Source organism: Desmodus rotundus, chromosome 1 (assembly GCF_022682495.2).
Source record: "Desmodus rotundus isolate HL8 chromosome 1, HLdesRot8A.1, whole genome shotgun sequence".
NCBI lineage: Eukaryota > Metazoa > Chordata > Mammalia > Chiroptera > Phyllostomidae > Desmodus > Desmodus rotundus.
The window spans coordinates 144,998,030-145,016,096 of record NC_071387.1 but is presented as its reverse complement, the minus strand read 5'-3'; the positions used below and the strand labels follow the sequence as shown (position 1 = coordinate 145,016,096).

The following is an 18,067-nucleotide window of genomic DNA, read 5'->3' as shown; positions in this document are numbered from 1 at the left end:
ACTGATTCCCAACTGTCCTATTTTTATAGCTATCTATAGCTATGTAGTTAACAATAAACTATTTTATAAATGTCAGCCACTTCTCACAAGTTTTAAGTGGCTTGCTTTATACCTGTGAAACACTTAGAGAAGTTACTTTAATTTTTTAACCCTTAGTTGCAGCAATCAGAGAAAATTTGATTTTTTGTAAAACTTCTTTCGAAGAATTTTTTAAAATAGATTTTATTTATTTATTTTTAGATAGAGGGGGAAGGGAAGGAGAAAGAGTGGGAGAGAAACATCAGTGTGTGGTTGCCTCTTGTGCGACCGCTACCGAGGATCTGGCCCGAAACCCAGGCATGTGCCCTGACTGGGAATTGAACCCATGACCCTATGGTTCATAGGCCAGTGCTCAATCCACTGAGCCACACCAGCCAGGGCTCAAAGAATGTTTTAATTGAATATGGCAACCTAATTCTTAAACTGGAGCTTTGTGAGTAGGTAAAATAACATTTTTTTCTGTTTTAAATTCATAAATGACAGTAGACTACTCAATCCATCTTTGCAGACCGGGAATAGAGTTCCAGGCACTCCAGTCCCTCTGTTTCATGTAGGGTACCCTTCTGGAGCAACCCAGTTGGGAGACCTTTTATTCCTTAATTGGTGTAACTACAATAGGAGGAAAATTCTAATGCTCAAAACATCCATTTCTCATTCATAAATGAAAATAGGGTATTCTCACTCAGCTACCCAAGATATCACTAAATTGAAACACACCCGCTGTGATAAACCCAAAGAAACAAGGGCTGACCTAAATGGATGGAGGCAACCAGGAAGAGCATATTGAAAAAGGTGAGTTTAGAATGACGGGAAAAGAATTTAGCGATAATAACGGAGCAGAAAAGAATCCGATGAATGGAAGCGAGTTATATAGGTTTGTTTCATATGGGATGAGTTGACAAATTATAGTAAGAATGTTTCAGCAAATGTCCCATCCTCTGGAGAGACAAAACATATTTAGAATATGCCTATTTCTGACAATTTTGATATGTTTTCATTCATTTATTCAGTAAAGATTTTTTGAGCACCTACTACTGTCATTTGTTTTGTTTTAGTTACTTGGCTGGGGAGTAGGTATGTATGTATATAGATTAACAACACCTAATACTCCTTTAAGTGAATATACTGAGTTTGAAGTGGCTTATCTTCTTTTCCCTCTCTTTTGAACATTGCTATGGCTCCCGGACCTATCTCATTAGTCTTTTCCACCCTGGTAAGTGGGTTGTTATGCCTATTTTACAGGAGGGAAGTGGGGCACACAGGTGTTTGGTGACGCGCCCAAGCTCTGTTTGATTCCCAAAGTACTCCTAACTGCTACACCAGCTGCCTGCCTGATTTTGGTAAAGAGATCGTGGGTCACTGCCAGCAAGTGTACTTGAATAATCTATATATATAGTAATGAAAACTGAAGTTTTTAAGTGGGTATTTAATAAAGACAGAAGACAGCCATTATTGAATTCAGAAGTGACAAAATAAAAACAATAATGGAAAAGAGGATTCTAGACTTCTTTAATTAAAGATTGGAATTGGAAGCAAGTGGAAGTGTATCTGTTTGTTTGTTTTCTAAAATGCACTCCAGCAACAGTCTACACAGAGCCGGGTTAGATTCAAGGCCATTCGAAGGAAGAGTCATCCAAAGTTGGAAGGCGAACGTGAGGAGAGAAGGTGATGGAAGAGTTAAAAATCATTCCTTAGTTGGCAAGCTTAGCAAACCAGGGATGGTAAATATACTGTGATTGATTGAAAAAATGGAATGAAGCGGTTCTTTTGAGTATGGTGAGAACATTAATTTGATATTCAAGATTCATATAATCAGGAGCTGCATTGTATATTTAGAGTAAAATTCTATGGCATCCCCTCCAGCTTTTATCTACCTCCAACTGAAACTTCTTATCCCCCACCAGAACAAAAGACCAAAACACTTTTATAGGAAGAGATCATTTGGGGAGACTGGGCTATAAAGCCAACTGAACTTGGTGTTGATAGCTGCATAAAAGTTTTGGTTAAACCAGAGAGCTATTTTTAGCAGCCCTACACAAAGACTGTGAAGGTTGTTGTGGTCTTTTGTCATTGGTAGTAAGTTAGATAACAGGGTCTTCCCGTCCTTCCTCCCTGCCTTTCTTCCTCCCTCTTTCCTATTTTGGTTGTGGGTAAAACTCATAGCCCACGTGCTTGTATCACTGGGATTGATTTCTCAAGATACTGAATAATGACTTCAGTGAGGTAATTGACCTGAAGAATAGAACAGATCTTAATTTGGGGTATGTTTTATACAGATTTGTCCCTAACTGATCCTGATAAATGTCTCCCCTTGAGTCCCCACCCTGTTTGTTCAGAGAATCATTTGTTCTGGCTTTATATTCAATAAATGAGTCACCAAAGTGTCCCAGTACCTAGTAGACATCATTTATATATGGCAGTTTTCTACCAGTGGAGTCTGTTTTATTCTAGGCAAACATTTCCTTATTAATTCACTCCAAACAAGCTTCTCAAAATTATATATTTTTGTAAATGTGTGTGCATGTTTCTATCATTAACTTACAAAACTTTATTCCACTTTAAAAAATTAATTATATTTCTTCCTTTGAAAAAATTAAATTATCAGAATTTTTCCTTCTAATTCACTCATTTCGTGTCTTGAAAGAAAAATCAATAATCTCTATGTTCCAAGGCCTATATTTATCACATACAACCTTCCTATACCTTCCTAACAAGCAACAAAAATAATGAAGGAACAAACTCATGAAACAGAGAGAGAGAGAGAAGGAGAGAGAGAATAACAACTGTAGGCACCAAAGTCTGATTTGATTGCATAATAATAGGATAAAAACATTTTAACAAACATATGGCATTACATACAAGGCGCTACATCTTTAAGAGTATGAGTAGGCAATAGAAAAAATACAAATTTATTGAACATATTTTCTCTCAAATATATCATATGGTTTTGTTGTAAAATTTTATGGCTTGTCACAGATATATGCTTCTTAAGTGAGATTCTGTAAAAAAGAGAAGATACGAGCAGGGGCGCACTACAGCCGTCACTTCGTACTTACAGCAACGGCCTCCAGGATTTGCTTCACAGCATCTGCAGCATCTCGTTCGCTGTAATACCCCTTTTCCACAATCCTAAAACAAAAAATAAAAGTCATAAAAAACAAAATGTGAACTGCTGCTCAGGCACGTGCATTCGATTGAGTGAATGCTAAAAGAAGTTAATTAAATTAATGTTAAAGAGATGCAACAGGCCACCACAACACCAGGAAAAAGATTTCCACACAATGGCACTCTGGAAATCTTTGGGTTTATTTAGGAAAGTTAAAGACATTTATTTTCTATTAACAGTATATAAAGAAATGAAAGTGAATAAACTTCAATTACTCATAAAATATAAATAAAGTAAAAATATTTATTTTGCTTAGGCTCGAACTGTTTATTCTTTTAGGACAAAAATTCTTTATTTTTAAATTTTGTATTTTGAATCATTTTCAACACATACCAAGCAGGCAATATGCCATAAACCATACCACGTTATTGCCACACAGCTTCAAAAGTTGTTAATTCATGACCAATGCGGTTTTATCTATCCAACTAATTACATCCTGTCCTTCTTTATTATTTTGAAGCAAATATCAGATATCATATAATTTCATTCATGAATATTTTAGATGTCTAAATGATAAAGGGTCTTTTAAAATCATAACTACAACATCATTATATCTATACATTACAATAATTTTTTAATATCTAAAACATAGTGTTTCAAATTTCCAATTGTCTTGGACATGTTAAAATCTGTCGTTTGAATCCCTGTCTAAATAAGGTCTCTCCCTCTTGGCCTTTCTCCTCGCTTCCTCTTTCCTTCATCTGGTTTTCTTTTCCAAATAAATGGCTTGCTCTTTTTGCATAGATGAGGGCAAGTAATTTTTCTTTCCAGTTAAGGTCTTTTCTTTTTTAATTTCAGGAATGTTTTCCTAAATTAGAATGCTTTGTATTTACTTTCTTCCATTGCTTTAGTTCTCTTATTTGGTTTGTGAGGTTATACGCACAGAAGAGTTTGCAACTTTTCACTTACATTGCTCTTCTATGACTTTCTTTATTTAAGTTTGTTTTGCAATATTAAGTTACAGTTTTATCAACCTGTAGGCACATCCTCCTGGCACACTTTCACTGCCTAAAGGAATCTTATTTCGTTTCTTATTTTCTGTGCTCTGTTATCATTTTATATTGGAACTAACTGAGACATCTCTCTGTTGCTGCTTATTTTTAAGCCAAATTGGTTTTCTTTTCTTTAATTAAAATATAATTGACATACAATATTATATTAGTTTTATGTATACAACATAGTGATTTGACATTTATATTCATTACGACGTGATCACCACAATAAGTCTAGTAACCATGTGTCACTGTGCAAAGTAATTTCAATAACATCGCCTGTTGTCTCTATGCTGTACATTACTTCCTTGTGACTTATTTTATTTTTTATAATGGGAGGTTTGTACCTTCATTCTTCTGACGGAGTGATGGGCCAGGATATCTTTTCTAGTTTCATGGACCTCGACCATCTGTTTTGTTTGTTTGTCTCATGAAGCATTAAAAATACGACCTCATACTTTCTGAGATCTTCTTTACCTGGAACTTCGTTCCCTTGCTTCTGCCATCTCTATTTTGATTATTGGAGTCCCTTTCTAGCAGTTTCTCCTAAATATGGTGCTTTTCCCTGCAGGGGCTTCAGGTATTAATTTCAGGAGTTCACAGGGCCTTGACCTCACAGTGGGCGCAGCCTTTGCATGTCTCAGAAACTTGGGTGGCAAAAGCCCTCACGGTTTCAGCTGTTTTTGTTGTATTGGCCCATCCTGCCTCCCAATAATTTGGAGATTTTAGAGATGCGTGTTCTTGATTCTTAGGTCTATCACATATCTTCTTGCTTCCCTTTGCTTCCTCTTTCAGAGAGGCTAACAGCACGTGGCTCTTGGAATTGTCATTGGTTTGTCCTCATTCGCTTGTGTTTTAGGCTTCATGGGGATGGATACCTTGTCACCCCAGTTTTGTTATATTGTCTGTGAGTTTTCAGTTTTTCTGTCCTAGTTTCTGTCTATTCTTAAGGGAATATTTGGGAAGAATAAAAAACTACTTTTTTTGCTGTTTCTATCTTACCAGATTTTCAAGAGAAAAGATGTTATAGATAGCACTGTAGGTTGCCAATTTGCATAAGATGTTTTCAACTAATAAAAAGTTTGTGGTAAAGATGTGTGGAAAAGGTCAATTTAAAATGTAAAAGAGATGAAACTTCAACAACTTTCATAATTTTGCATTGGAATTTTTCTTAAAATGTTAATTCTTTGAAAAGCATAGTTATTTTTCAGAAAGAATCTTCCCTTTTTGGAAAAAAATATTTTAGCAAACAGTTGTTAAGTTCTAAAAGTAGCTGGTGTTAAAAGTTGAATTGAAAATTTGTAAAATGTTTTCACAATAGGGGATAAAGGCTGAGGAATGCAGAACAGAACAGAAACGACAAACATACGCCCTGGCTGGTATAGCTCAGTGGATTGAGTGCTGCCCTGAGAACTGAAGGGTCACTTGTTCGATTCCCAGTCAGGGCACATGCCTGGGTTGTGGGTTTGATCCCTTGTCCGGGGATGCACAGGAGGCAACTGATCACTATTTCTCTCTCACATCTATGTTTCTCTCATCAATGTTTTTCTCTCTCTTGCCCCCCCTCCCTCTTCCTCTCTCTCTAAAATCAATAAACATATCCTTGAGTGAGGATTTAAAAAAGAAAGATTAAAGAAAGGAAGGAAGGAAACAAATGTAATGGAAAGGAAAGGAAAGGAAAGGAAAGGAAAGGAAAGGAAAGGAAAGGAAAGGAAAGGAAAGGAAAGGAAAAAGGACCAAGACTATAGTGCAAATTAGAGCATGATGATGGGGTATGATATTCAGTCAGTATTTCTATCTGTCTCATGTGAATCAATACTTGCCTCATATATACAAAAAATAAGATTTGGATCTTGTCCAGATGAAACCACAGATAGTGGAGAAGTTATTAATGGAAACATCATCACATATGTAGAACATGTTATATTCAGCTTTCTATAGCCAAAAGGTTTATTAATTGTGCTGGCAGAAATGCCTCTAGAGTAGACCTGGGGGGCCGGGGCACAAAATGCAGGCACCTTCCCGGCCTCATCTCGGTGTGAACTGTGCACATCACAGCTTGGCCCTACGATCAGAATTCCACGGTTTCTCTCCCAGGCTCCTTCTTCTAAAAGTTTTGTTCCCAGTTGATGTGTTCACCAGAGTGTCACAGAGTGAGGTTGCTGGAACTCAGACACTGAATTTTAAACATTTTACAAGTTGAGCTGCGCCCCCAGGCCATCCGTGACTGACTAGAAAGATCAATAGCAGTGACCCTCTCAAGTTGCAAATGCAGGTTTATAACTTTCAGCTTAGATTGCCAGTGAAGATATCAGTGACCAAGCAAAGGAACACGAAGTTCAGCGATCTTTTTCTCTCGATTTCCGTGGCATGACCACGGTAGATGTGTGGAGTCAGTGCTTTTTGCAGGGAGTGGTGGCAGAGTTCTCAGCTGCCCACTGGATTGTTGCTTTGATCACTCACAGAGTCCAGCGCCAAGCCTTGCTCACAGCAGGCGGTCAGTAGGTATTTGTGGAATCAATACTAATTACCAAGTAAATGATGCCACAAAAATTTTAGACTGTGGACACCTGAACAACTCCTGTACCTGTGTTCCTTATCCTAGGCAAGAAAAGCACTGAACAGGGAGGTGATGCTCATCACAGGTACAAGGGGGACCCCAAAACACCCTGGAATTCATTTATAAAAAATTATGTATTTATTCTTACATGTTTCTACTTCAATCACCTTCAAAGTGCTCTCCATTTGATGCAATACACCTATTGGGATGTTTTTCCACGGCTCACAAACAGTTTTTGGACTCATCGATTTTGATGCCTTTTAGTGCTTCTGCCATTTTTTTGTTTCACCTTTTCCACATCCCTCTGAGGACTTTTATCATCCGGGGAAACAAACAAAAAAAAAGCTGCTTGGGGTGAGATCACATGAATAGGAAGGGTGGGGCACCTAGGTCACGCTATTTTTAGCTGAAAACTGCTGAACGCTCAGTGTGATGTGGGCAGGCGCACTTGTAAATCACCCATCGTGAAATGGGCAAACATGTTGAAGGAACCTTAAAAAAAATTCACCGAAGCCAAACACAGCCTCTCACAACAATGCCAGCTGGTGCACTGATACAGATGGGTTCCTACAACACTCACCTAGCAGGGGAAGCCTGTACTATAGGAGGCCCGCCCTCCAGAAGTTAATTCCAGTTTTTTGGGAGGTTCCCCTCGTACATTGGCCATGGATCCAGTGCGAGAACAGCCACAGAGATGCTTCCCAGGGCAAAATGCAATGGGTGGAAGGGTTACCGCTGGCCTTAGGAAGAAACTCAGTTACCTAGTTTCTAGATAACATTGTAATAACATGAATCTTCTTAGAAACTTATTTTGGACAAAATCAAGTGATTCAAATTCATCAAAATACAGTAGTATTTGTTTCAAGCAACTCAAGTTCCTACGTAAAATTTAGCTAAAATTTCAAAAAAAAATTGCCAATGAAATGGAACCATTCAGTCACAGGTTTAGGTCTTTAATTTTTAGAAGCAATGAAATGTTCAATCCTGGCCATGTTTTCAGAGCTGTAAAAACACAGCGATAATTTTTGGTTGGTATTTTTGTTTTTTTATTTAAATATACTTATTGCTATATTTCTCTTCAGATTCAATGAACTAATTTCCTTTTCATGCTTTGTAAAATAATAAAGAAGGCAGCTGCAATGCTACCAGCATCTTAAGATCGCTTCCAGAGGCCCAGGGCCATGGGGTTTGTAGCTACACCACACAATTGCCCACAGTTGTATAGGAGGGTTGGGCTAGAAGACTTAGTGCTAAAGACAAAAATCACACCTAGGATTTTCATCACAACACTGACCCAAAACGCTGCTCTGGGACCTCCGTTCCTATGGGTCTCTCAGTGGCCAGTCAGCCTAGCCAACATCTGGAGATCTGGGACCGCAGCACAGCAGGGCGTGTCTCCCTGGGCTCCCAGGCTGTAACTCTGTGGCCACAACAGGCCTTGTCCTCCACACTGAGCCTTTTCCCTCCGCTGCTGGCTGTGTTGGCCCACGTGCTCCCCTTCCCCACGGTTGGGGCTATTTTCCTTCTCATGTTAAAATTGCAGGATGAGAAAACCCAGGCAATGCCTATTTCTCTCCATGGATCTGCTTTAAAATATGACTTTGGTGCATTTGCTTCTGTCACCTTAATTGCTGCAAATTGAATTGAGCCTATCTCCTGCCATGCAGTCAGCACAGGCAATGCAGCCGAAGAGCTCTAATCAGATCACAGCCCAAGGCCCTCAGACTTCCTGGCACGTACATTAGGAGCCTACTGCTCTCCCCACCAATGGCAGCCTTTTCTCAAATGGAGATGTTATTGTTATTAGATGGCTGTAGGTCTGTGTGAGAAATTGGTCTTATAAAAACGTATACTAAATGATCAAATAACATAGGGTAAGATCCCCAAATAATACGAGTTTCAGGAATCAAGTTTTAAAGACTGCTAATACTTCATTATGCTATTACATACAAAAAGATACATTAAAATGAATTCCTGTTTCTGTTTAAATCCACCACTCCTTTATAAGCCTCATTCACTGCTTTTTCTCATTTCATTGATGGTCTCTTGGTCTGTATTGATGCTTTGTTCCAAGAGCTTTCCCAAAGAGTATTGAATTCATACACTTAAAAAAAAGTTTCAAAATCACTATCGCCACCTGTTAAACTGGAAAGCTAGGGAGAGAGGGAGGGGATTGCGGATCAGTGCGGGTGCTGGGCAGGGAGCGGGCGATGCAGGAAGGAGAGGAGGCCAGATCAAACTGTAGACGGGGGAGCGTACACTAGGGATTCCTAATTCAATTCTCGCCTACTATAAATTGAAAGTCTGACCCAAAGATGTTATATAAAATGCCCAAGGGCACACTGTTTATTTAATCACTTATTTGACAAATACCTAGCAAACTGCTTGCTTCCTGTCTAGAATGGCTTCTAAAATGGAGACTAAGAGGCTCACAGTTGACCCTTACCTTGGACATCACTTTGTCCCTCCCTCTACCCTTTACCTGCTAATCTGTGACTTCTCACTTAAGATTCGGCTCAGAAGATTCCACTTCTCCCTGAAGCCATTTCTGACCTAAAAGACTCCCACGTTTTGTGTGTCATGCGCTGTGTTTGAGCCCCCATTACATCATTTGTTCCTCCCCATAGATACTTACAGCCAAATTCATGGCCAACTCCTGACAAATACAAAGTATCTTTGGGTATGTCTTTTGTGAAATGATGATCTGTGTACTGTTTTAGTCCCTTCTCATTATTTATTTATTTTTTAATCTTCTGGTTGTCTCTAATATATTTTTTAGGGAGGTAGTGGTAGTATTACAAAATAATATTAGGGTCCGTATTGCAGTTTTACTTTCCCTCTTCCAGACCATGAGCCCTTTGAGGGTGACATCAATGCCTTCTGGCTACCACGGTGGAGAGACGGGCTGTGTGGTGAGGCCAGACTCTAGGTGGTTTGGTTTGCCATGTCTAAAAGAACTGGCTAGAACCAAAATTAGTGAGTACCTTTCCGTGCTGATCTGATCAAATCTGTGCTTTGAAGAAATAGTTCTATTCCAAAGGTTTCTGAACCTGGACATGTTTAGTTCTTTGGCCACCACGTCTGACTTGTGGCCTCACCTATTCACATTCTTGTACATGCTAAGTTATGTATGTACAGAAAAGTGCAGAAAACACGGATGTGCAGTTAATCACAAAGCTAGTATCTGTGTAACTACCACCCAGTCCATGATATAAAATATTCCCAGACTGCCAGAAGTCTCCTCGGTCTCTTCTAAGTAACTTCCCCCTCACTCCCCTCTCTTGTAATCTACTTTCTATGATATTTTCTTGGTTTTCCTTATATTTTTACCCTGAGTCTTACAGTTTTAAACACCACAGTTTAGTTCTGACTTTTGTTTTTAACCTTATTTTAAAAGGAATCACATTGATTATGTTCTTATGTTTCTCACTTCTTCAAAATTATGTCTGTGATATTTAACCTTTCCAAAAGTTTTCCTGCATTCCCCCTAGGTAAACTGGACACGCTGCTGTGACTCCAGCCACACTGGCAACTGCCATTACAGCAGAGATGAAAACAGCATTTTCAACAATCTGGTAGACATTTTCACCTCTAAGTATCATAGGCATGTCTAAATCAATATACCATTAAATGAACTCAGGGTCCTTTCAACTCTCAGTCTTGCTTCCCCTCCTCCCTCTGTGAACCGATTTACCAACTGAGCTAGTCGGCATCGATTTTTCCCTCGCTCTCTCCCTTCTCCCTGCACGCTGCCCATAATTCTTTCTCTGAGCAGCTCTCCAGTCCAGTTCCACTCCCCTTTCCCATTGTGCCTGCCCTTATTGGTCCTTCACGTTCTCTCATTTCAATAGACTCCAAACTGGCATTAGTTTTTCTTGCTTCCATCCATCCATCCATGTTTACGGGATGGAAAGAGGAAGAGGAACTCAGGAAAAAGATCAAGGGGACAACAAAAAATAGGACACAAACTAAGGGAAAAAAAGATGCTGTCAAAACTGCACAGAAGATATGGAGTGGTTCAGTCAACGGTATAAGCTACCACAGCCACACTCTCCGAAACACAGCTTCTGGCCTCAGCAAACCTTAAGGTTCCTCAAAAAGACCTTATTCTTGCTTTCTTCTGTTCTCACATTCCCATTTTCAAACTTCACCACTTCCTTCCTCAAATACCCTACTCCTTTCTCCTCTAGCCATTGTTAGAAAATGAATTTCTCTTCCACAGCAACATTGGGAAAACAAAAGATTGAGTGAACTACTTAAACCTCTCACACTCTTCCCTACTCCCAGCACACTCCCATTTCCAGCCCTAGGCAAACCTGCTGCTTTGCTTTCTGTCTCTCGAAATTTGTGCCTACCAGAAAGACTGTACATATTGTCTGTGTGTATGTAGGCACATATTGTACGTGCCTACCAGAAAGACTGTACATATTGTCTGTATGTATGTAGGCACATATTGTACGTACCTACCAGAAAGACTGCACATATTGTCTGTGTGTATGTAGGCACATATTGTACGTACCTACCAGAAAGACTGTACATATTGTCTGTGTGTATGTAGGCACATATTGTACGTGCCTACCAGAAAGACTGTACATATTGTCTGTGTGTATGTAGGCACATACTGTACGTACCTACCAGAAAGACTGTACATATTGTCTGTGTGTATGTAGGCACATATTGTACGTACCTACCAGAAAGACTGTACATATTGTCTGTGTGTATGTAGGCACATATTGTACGTACCTACCAGAAAGACTGTACATATTGTCTGTGTGTATGTAGGCACATATTGTACGTACCTACCAGAAAGACTGTACATATTGTCTGTGTGTATGTAGGCACATATTGTACGTGCCTACCAGAAAGACTGTACATATTGTCTGTATGTATGTAGGCACATATTGTACGTACCTACCAGAAAGACTGTACATATTGTCTGTGTGTATGTAGGCACATATTGTACGTACCTACCAGAAAGACTGTACATATTGTCTGTGTGTATGTAGGCACATATTGTACGTACCTACCAGAAAGACTGTACATATTGTCTGTGTGTATGTAGGCACATATTGTACGTGCCTACCAGAAAGACTGTACATATTGTCTGTATGTATGTAGGCACATATTGTACGTACCTACCAGAAAGACTGTACATATTGTCTGTGTGTATGTAGGCACATATTGTACGTACCTACCAGAAAGACTGTACATATTGTCTGTGTGTATGTAGGCACATATTGTACGTACCTACCAGAAAGACTGTACATATTGTCTGTGTGTATGTAGGCACATATTGTACGTACCTACCAGAAAGACTGTACATATTGTCTGTATGTATGTAGGCACATATTGTACGTACCTACCAGAAAGACTGTACAATGTGTATACTCTTTCTCTATAGACACATTGTCTAGTCTTTCCTGCCTGTTTTTTTTCACATAGCATAATGTTTTTGAGGTTCATCTATGTTGTAGTGTATATCAAAGCAACATATCTTTTCACTGGTGATTGAATTCCATGGTACATTTTGTTTGTCCATTTGCCAGTTTATGGCCACTTCAGATACTTCCTCTCCTGGAACACACCCCACTCCATGGCCAGGCATCCCTCAGAGGCTACTGTGCTGCCCCTGTGGAATTTGAAAGGCAAAGGGAAATGACACAAATTTGCTGATGCCCATGACATAGCAAAGGCTGGTCTCTGACTCAGCAGTCTCATATATTATCCAAACATCCATGGAAGTGTAGTGGGATGAGTCATTTGTTTGCAAGTAGAGCAGACTTAGTTCCCAGCCCTGATAGTAACTCCTCTAACTTTGTTCTTTTTCTTTTTTCCCCCAAATTTTGTGACTACTCTAGCTCCTTTGATCCTTTTGCATCACGACTCTTTTTGCTTCTGAGGAAGACAGAAACTTTTTTTGTCTTAAACAAATTATTTTATCTGACTTAGATCTTATTTTCTCTGCATCTCCTCTGGGATTTTGCTCTAAGAAACATAAGTACCTCTCACACAGATATCTCCTGCTTCTCCATCTAGTGTGCTCTGTCCTGTCAGTAAGTTAATGTGTCCCCCACGTGTCAGCTTAAATAATAAGCCTCCAGTCATCCCGTGTCCCTTTCGACCTCACCTTTATCTTTCCCTTCATGGCCAAGCTTCCAGAAAAAAGTAGACTATAAATCTAGTCCAAATCAAAGTATATGTGTTCTTCACATGTAGCCAGATCAACTGCATAAAGAGATGTATTTAAAATATCCATGTTGAGAAACAACTATATACATATCAATGTTTAAGTTAAGCAAACATTGCCCAGGTGGACACAATGTTACAATAAGAGTATTGGCATTTGCTTACTTAGCAGCAGCATGAGATGGTAGAAAAATCACCTGCTTTGGAATCTGACATGCCTGAGTCCAATCTCATTTAATTTTTGTTTTGTTGTTGTCAGATACAATATAAACTGAGTGACCTCATGGTAGTTACTGGACCTCTCTGACCCATAGTTATCTGGTCTATAAAATGCATGTGTATCAAGACCTACCTTTACACGTGTTGTGAGGAAGAATGAATTCATGCGTGGCGCAATGCCCTTGCACTGCCGGTGTCCCAGTGGGCACGTAAAAACAGCTCTCATTATAGTGACTAAGTATCCTTTTTAGAAATCATATTTTATAAGTCTTCACTGTAGATGATTACATCAATGACTAATTTTTGACACAACAGTCTTCACAAATTCAGATATGCTCTGAGTTTTCTTGTCCAGAATATCAACCATGATATAACTCTATGGAGACTGGGGCAAAACACAAACAAACAAACAACAAACCGCCTAAATTCTGTTTCTGAAATCTTTTTCCAGTGACAATGTCCTGAAAATTTCATTTATCTCAGCCCAGAAATGTTGGAGTAGGGGTAACTATTAAGACTGATATACTAGGACTTTGTCAGGTAATTAATGGGCTAAATGCATAGTTTCCAAACATAACCACCACTTTTCTTGCATATTGATGACTTGCAGGTTTTTTTAAATACTTTCAATTTGGGGAAATAAAAATACCTTTGCAGTCAGAGAACATGCATTTCAACCCTGACTTTATAACATATCAATTTCTTCAGTTCATGCTCTTGAAAAATCCAGGAATAATACCTCAAAAAAATTGAAGGGTGATTAAGTGGGTTAAATACATATATATATATATCTTTGCAAAGGACCAATGAATACATAATAAATTTTCCATAAATAAAATAAACAATAACAGTTCATTTTCTTGGAAATTATTTGAAAGGGAAAAATGGATTTAATCAGAAAGATTGTAAGGCCGTATGAGGAGAAAGAGTTGGGGCAGAAGACAGTCTGTTGTCTAATTTGGGGAGATCATTTACAATTACTCATTCTCAGTTTCCACTTCTGTATAGTGGGGATAGTGCTTTCCACCCTTTTTGCCCCAAAGGGCTGACATAAAAGAGGAAAATCCACTAGTGTCTCCACAAGGACTTTAAAAAGCATATGTATTTGTGGATGAAAAAGGGGTTCTCTAATAGATCTTAATGAAAGTAGCCTCACAGAGTGATCTGATCGTAAATTTCTAACTGGGCAGGTCCTGGCGGGTAGTCACACCCCAGGCCTACGAAATGTTTATCTTCCCCTGCCCGGTGTCTTTGTGCACCTCGATTAACACACCTTTGCTTTGCCTCCTTTTCAACCCCCTTGGGAGCATAACCACCCTCAAGAGAGCACATAACCCTGTTAGCTATTCTGTAATCCAACCATAGAGATGGCTCGGCCTTGCTCTCTCCCACCTTCATGGGATCTTCCTTACATTCCCTCCCTAAGTCCAAATGTACTGCAAGCTGTCATTCGGGGAAGCACTTTTCTCGGTTGAGATCTGTGTTTTAGGTGTGTCCTTTGTTTGGCTCAAATAAACTCTAATAAACTCATAAAGGTTCTTTACAATTTGGAAGTTCTTACATGGACATTGAATTTTTACTCTCAGCAATGGTGGGGGGAGACCATCTTCCAGGAAAGAACAATAACAAGCTAAATACAATCATTCTTGAAAATATATTTGAAGATATCAGAGAGTTACCAAGGAAGTAAAGGCTTCAGAAGCCAAGAGCCAGGAGAGAAGAACAACTCAGCAAAGCAAAGGTAACATCTGATGCCTCTGCTTTCCCTTTAAAGACATTTGCTGATTCTAAATCAGCAGCTGACAGGCTGAAGCTGAACAAGATTTCTTGTGTCTCACAGGGTGGAGAGAACAGAAGTTGGCATTTAGGGTCTATCAAGGAAGGGGTGGTCTGGCAACATTCCCTGGCTTAAATTGGGACCCTTCAAGAGCAAAAAACCCTATGAGTAAAATTGACAAGAAACAGATCTGCCTTTAGGAAGGCCCGCTTTGAACCAGCCCAATACATGATTCAAGTGATATGTTTCTTACCTCCACTGCCTGCTGGAGAAACACAAACAAGTTCTGCGCTTTTGGAAGGTAACAACATTCAAAGCCACAAATTTTAAGACCTCTTATGCATAATGTTTAGCACTTGAACAGCATAACCAGGCAAGCAAAAACGTAAGAAGAAAACTGAAAAAAAGAGGCAATTTTAAAATCCATAGTATTCTCATACTGGAGTTAGACAAAAATTACAGACAATAGTGTCTGTTTCAAAAGTTTAATTAGAAAATTGAAAGGATATTGCTAAATTAGTTGCCTTAAAATCATTTTCTAAAATAAAACAAAACAAAACTCAAAAATTTACTCTTAAAGCAAACAACCTCACACCTCATACATTTAAAAAGTTTAATAAATTTGTAAGAGTTGTGAATAGATTGAGTAGGTTGGAAGAAAAAGACCTCTGGTTTTCTTTGAAAGATTTTGTTTATTTATTTTTAGAGAGAGGGGAAGGGAGGGAGAAAGAGAGGGAGAGAAATGTCAATGTGAGGGAGTAAAATCGATTGGTTGACTCCCGTACGTGCCCCAACTGGCGACAGGACCGGCAACCCAGGCAAGTGCCCCAACTGGGAATCAAACCGGTGACCTTTTGCTTTATGGAATGATGCCCAACCAACTGAGCCACACCGATCAGGGCTGGAGCCTTCTTTTTCACATGATATCATAACTCTGTAGACGTTTGGGGATTTTCTTGGACACACACAAAAATCACTGTTTTATTTCAAAACTCTTAACCAATTGTCCTAAGCAATTTACTATTTATATTCTATATGAAATAGCAGATTCCACTTGGATTTTTACTATGTTTAGTTTTTGAAAAGCACCACAGAATAGACCTTTCAGTGCTAATAAAATACAACCATTTTGACTATAATGTGCTAACATGATTATCTTTTCATCAATTGCTCCATTAGTTCATTCATTAGGTACCATTAAGGCCATGGTTAGACCAGGGATGAATTTTCATCATCATAATGAAATTAATTTTTTTGACCTAAGTATAGGGAAAAGAAAGTATATTATGATTTTTAATTCTCAAGGAAGAGAGCAACACATGGGTAATAATGCAGGATATATTTTCAGCCTGATATAATTTTAAAGATAACTGTAGAATTGAGTAATTTAATGGAGAAACCCAGTTCATCTCAGATATGGCAACAGATATGTAGACAACAACATTCACGGGGGAAAAACAGTGTCTTGTCTAAAGCCACTAAGAGTTAATGGAGTGGTTGAGTGCTTTACTGGCTGCCGGCCATTCTTTAGATGTATTCTGTTAGTTCTGAATATCTCATCCATTTTCTCTGTAAATGAAATTTGTCAACAGCATTTAGTTTTTCATTTTTGTCTAAAGCTGAATGAACTCTATCCCATCAAAATCAATTAGGCAACGAGATGAGAAAACCAGAATTCTTTCATGAAAGAAAGTTTGGGGAAAAGGGACAGAAAGAGACCCTTAGTCCAAAATAACTTGGACAAATAGAGGAAGGTAGGTAGGCAGGTAAATGGTAAGTGCTATGGGTAGGTGACAGCTTCAGTGTGACATCCTGGTCCTCCAATTGCTTACAATTAGATTTCTCTCTGATAGATGGTAGTGAGCCAACAAATACGTAAGTTCTCTTTTGAGAGACCTCATGGCTACAGAAGCAGCAGGATCTGACTGAAATCGGTTCTAAATGTACCTACAGAAGGAATATGTTCATGAAAGAGTCAGCTAAAGAGGTGTTGAAAAAGGAGCCACGATTGGCAAATTTTGGCAACATTCAGTTAAGCTAGTCCAGAAGCATCTTCACTAAGCATGGGGACATAACATGATGGTTTTAGAACAAGACTATCCCTACACAACCAGAGCGCTCAGACTGTCTCAGACCAGAGACTGAGTGAACCAGCATCTCAGCTTCCTTAGCATCATAGTGCTTCAAATTTGTTTTGAGGTTCAGAGAAATTAAGCAAATCACTCTAAGTTAGTTATTTGTCTCTTAAGTTAGCATTAAGTCTCAAAGTTAACCTTGAGTCTAACCATCGGCCAATTGCCATAGGAAGTACATGTATACTTTTAAAAACTGATGCCCACTTTCTTCAGTTGATTCATTTATCTGCAGTGAATAAATATACCGTTGCCGATACATATCTAGTGCCAATCAAGCCCCACCATTTTGGTCCTTCCTATCTGGAGATCTGAATCTGCACTGGGTAACATTAAAAACAGAAGCTTTGAACACCAATGTCAATACTTTTGGAAGCTCTTGAAGAGGTAGCAAATTTACCTGGGTGGGGTTGGTGTTGGAATGAAGGAAAGAAGTGCTCCTCTTCCAAAACATTCTAAACCTATCCCCTTTCGATGTCTTCCTTCTCAGAGTCTACTCATCTTAGTGTTGCTCATTCATTCATTCATTCAGTGAATGTTCATTGAGATTTTACTGTGCTCCAGGCAATTAGTGTGTATCAGTAGTTCCTTCAATCTCTCTTCTGTCTGCAGTCCACATTTTTCTTAATCCATTTTTTAAACCAACTAGGCCTTTATATCTGTGCTTAGTTTCTTATTATTTTTAATATATGCCCACTTAGTCCTTTGACTTATTCCATTTTTATTATTATTTTTTGATTACCCCAATGAACATAACAAAGGGGTCCCCAGGGATCATCAGGGTAAACAGGGAATTCTCCCGAAAAGATGAGGAAGGTGGGAAAGCTATGGAGACATAAAACTTTTATCTCTTGTACAGTTTGCCAATATTACAGTCTACAAGTTTCCTAGGCACACTCCCTACCATCCGCAAACCTCTGCCTCAGGTGATGAACACAGGAACAGGCAACTCAAATTGGTTATTACTGGATATAGCAGAACATGTTTTTCTCTGCA

General features: G+C 38.9%; 1 protein-coding gene across 1 annotated transcript in view; it reads right to left on the bottom strand.

Moving 5' to 3' along the window:
- Window positions 1-18,067, bottom strand: part of CAMK4 (calcium/calmodulin dependent protein kinase IV) — a 196,622-nt gene that overhangs the window by 71,270 nt on the left and 107,285 nt on the right. Inside the window, exon 6 of the mRNA XM_053911372.2 lies at window positions 3,096-3,168. Coding sequence (XP_053767347.1) covers window positions 3,096-3,168 — 73 coding nt within the window. The remainder of the gene's footprint in view (window positions 1-3,095; window positions 3,169-18,067) is intronic.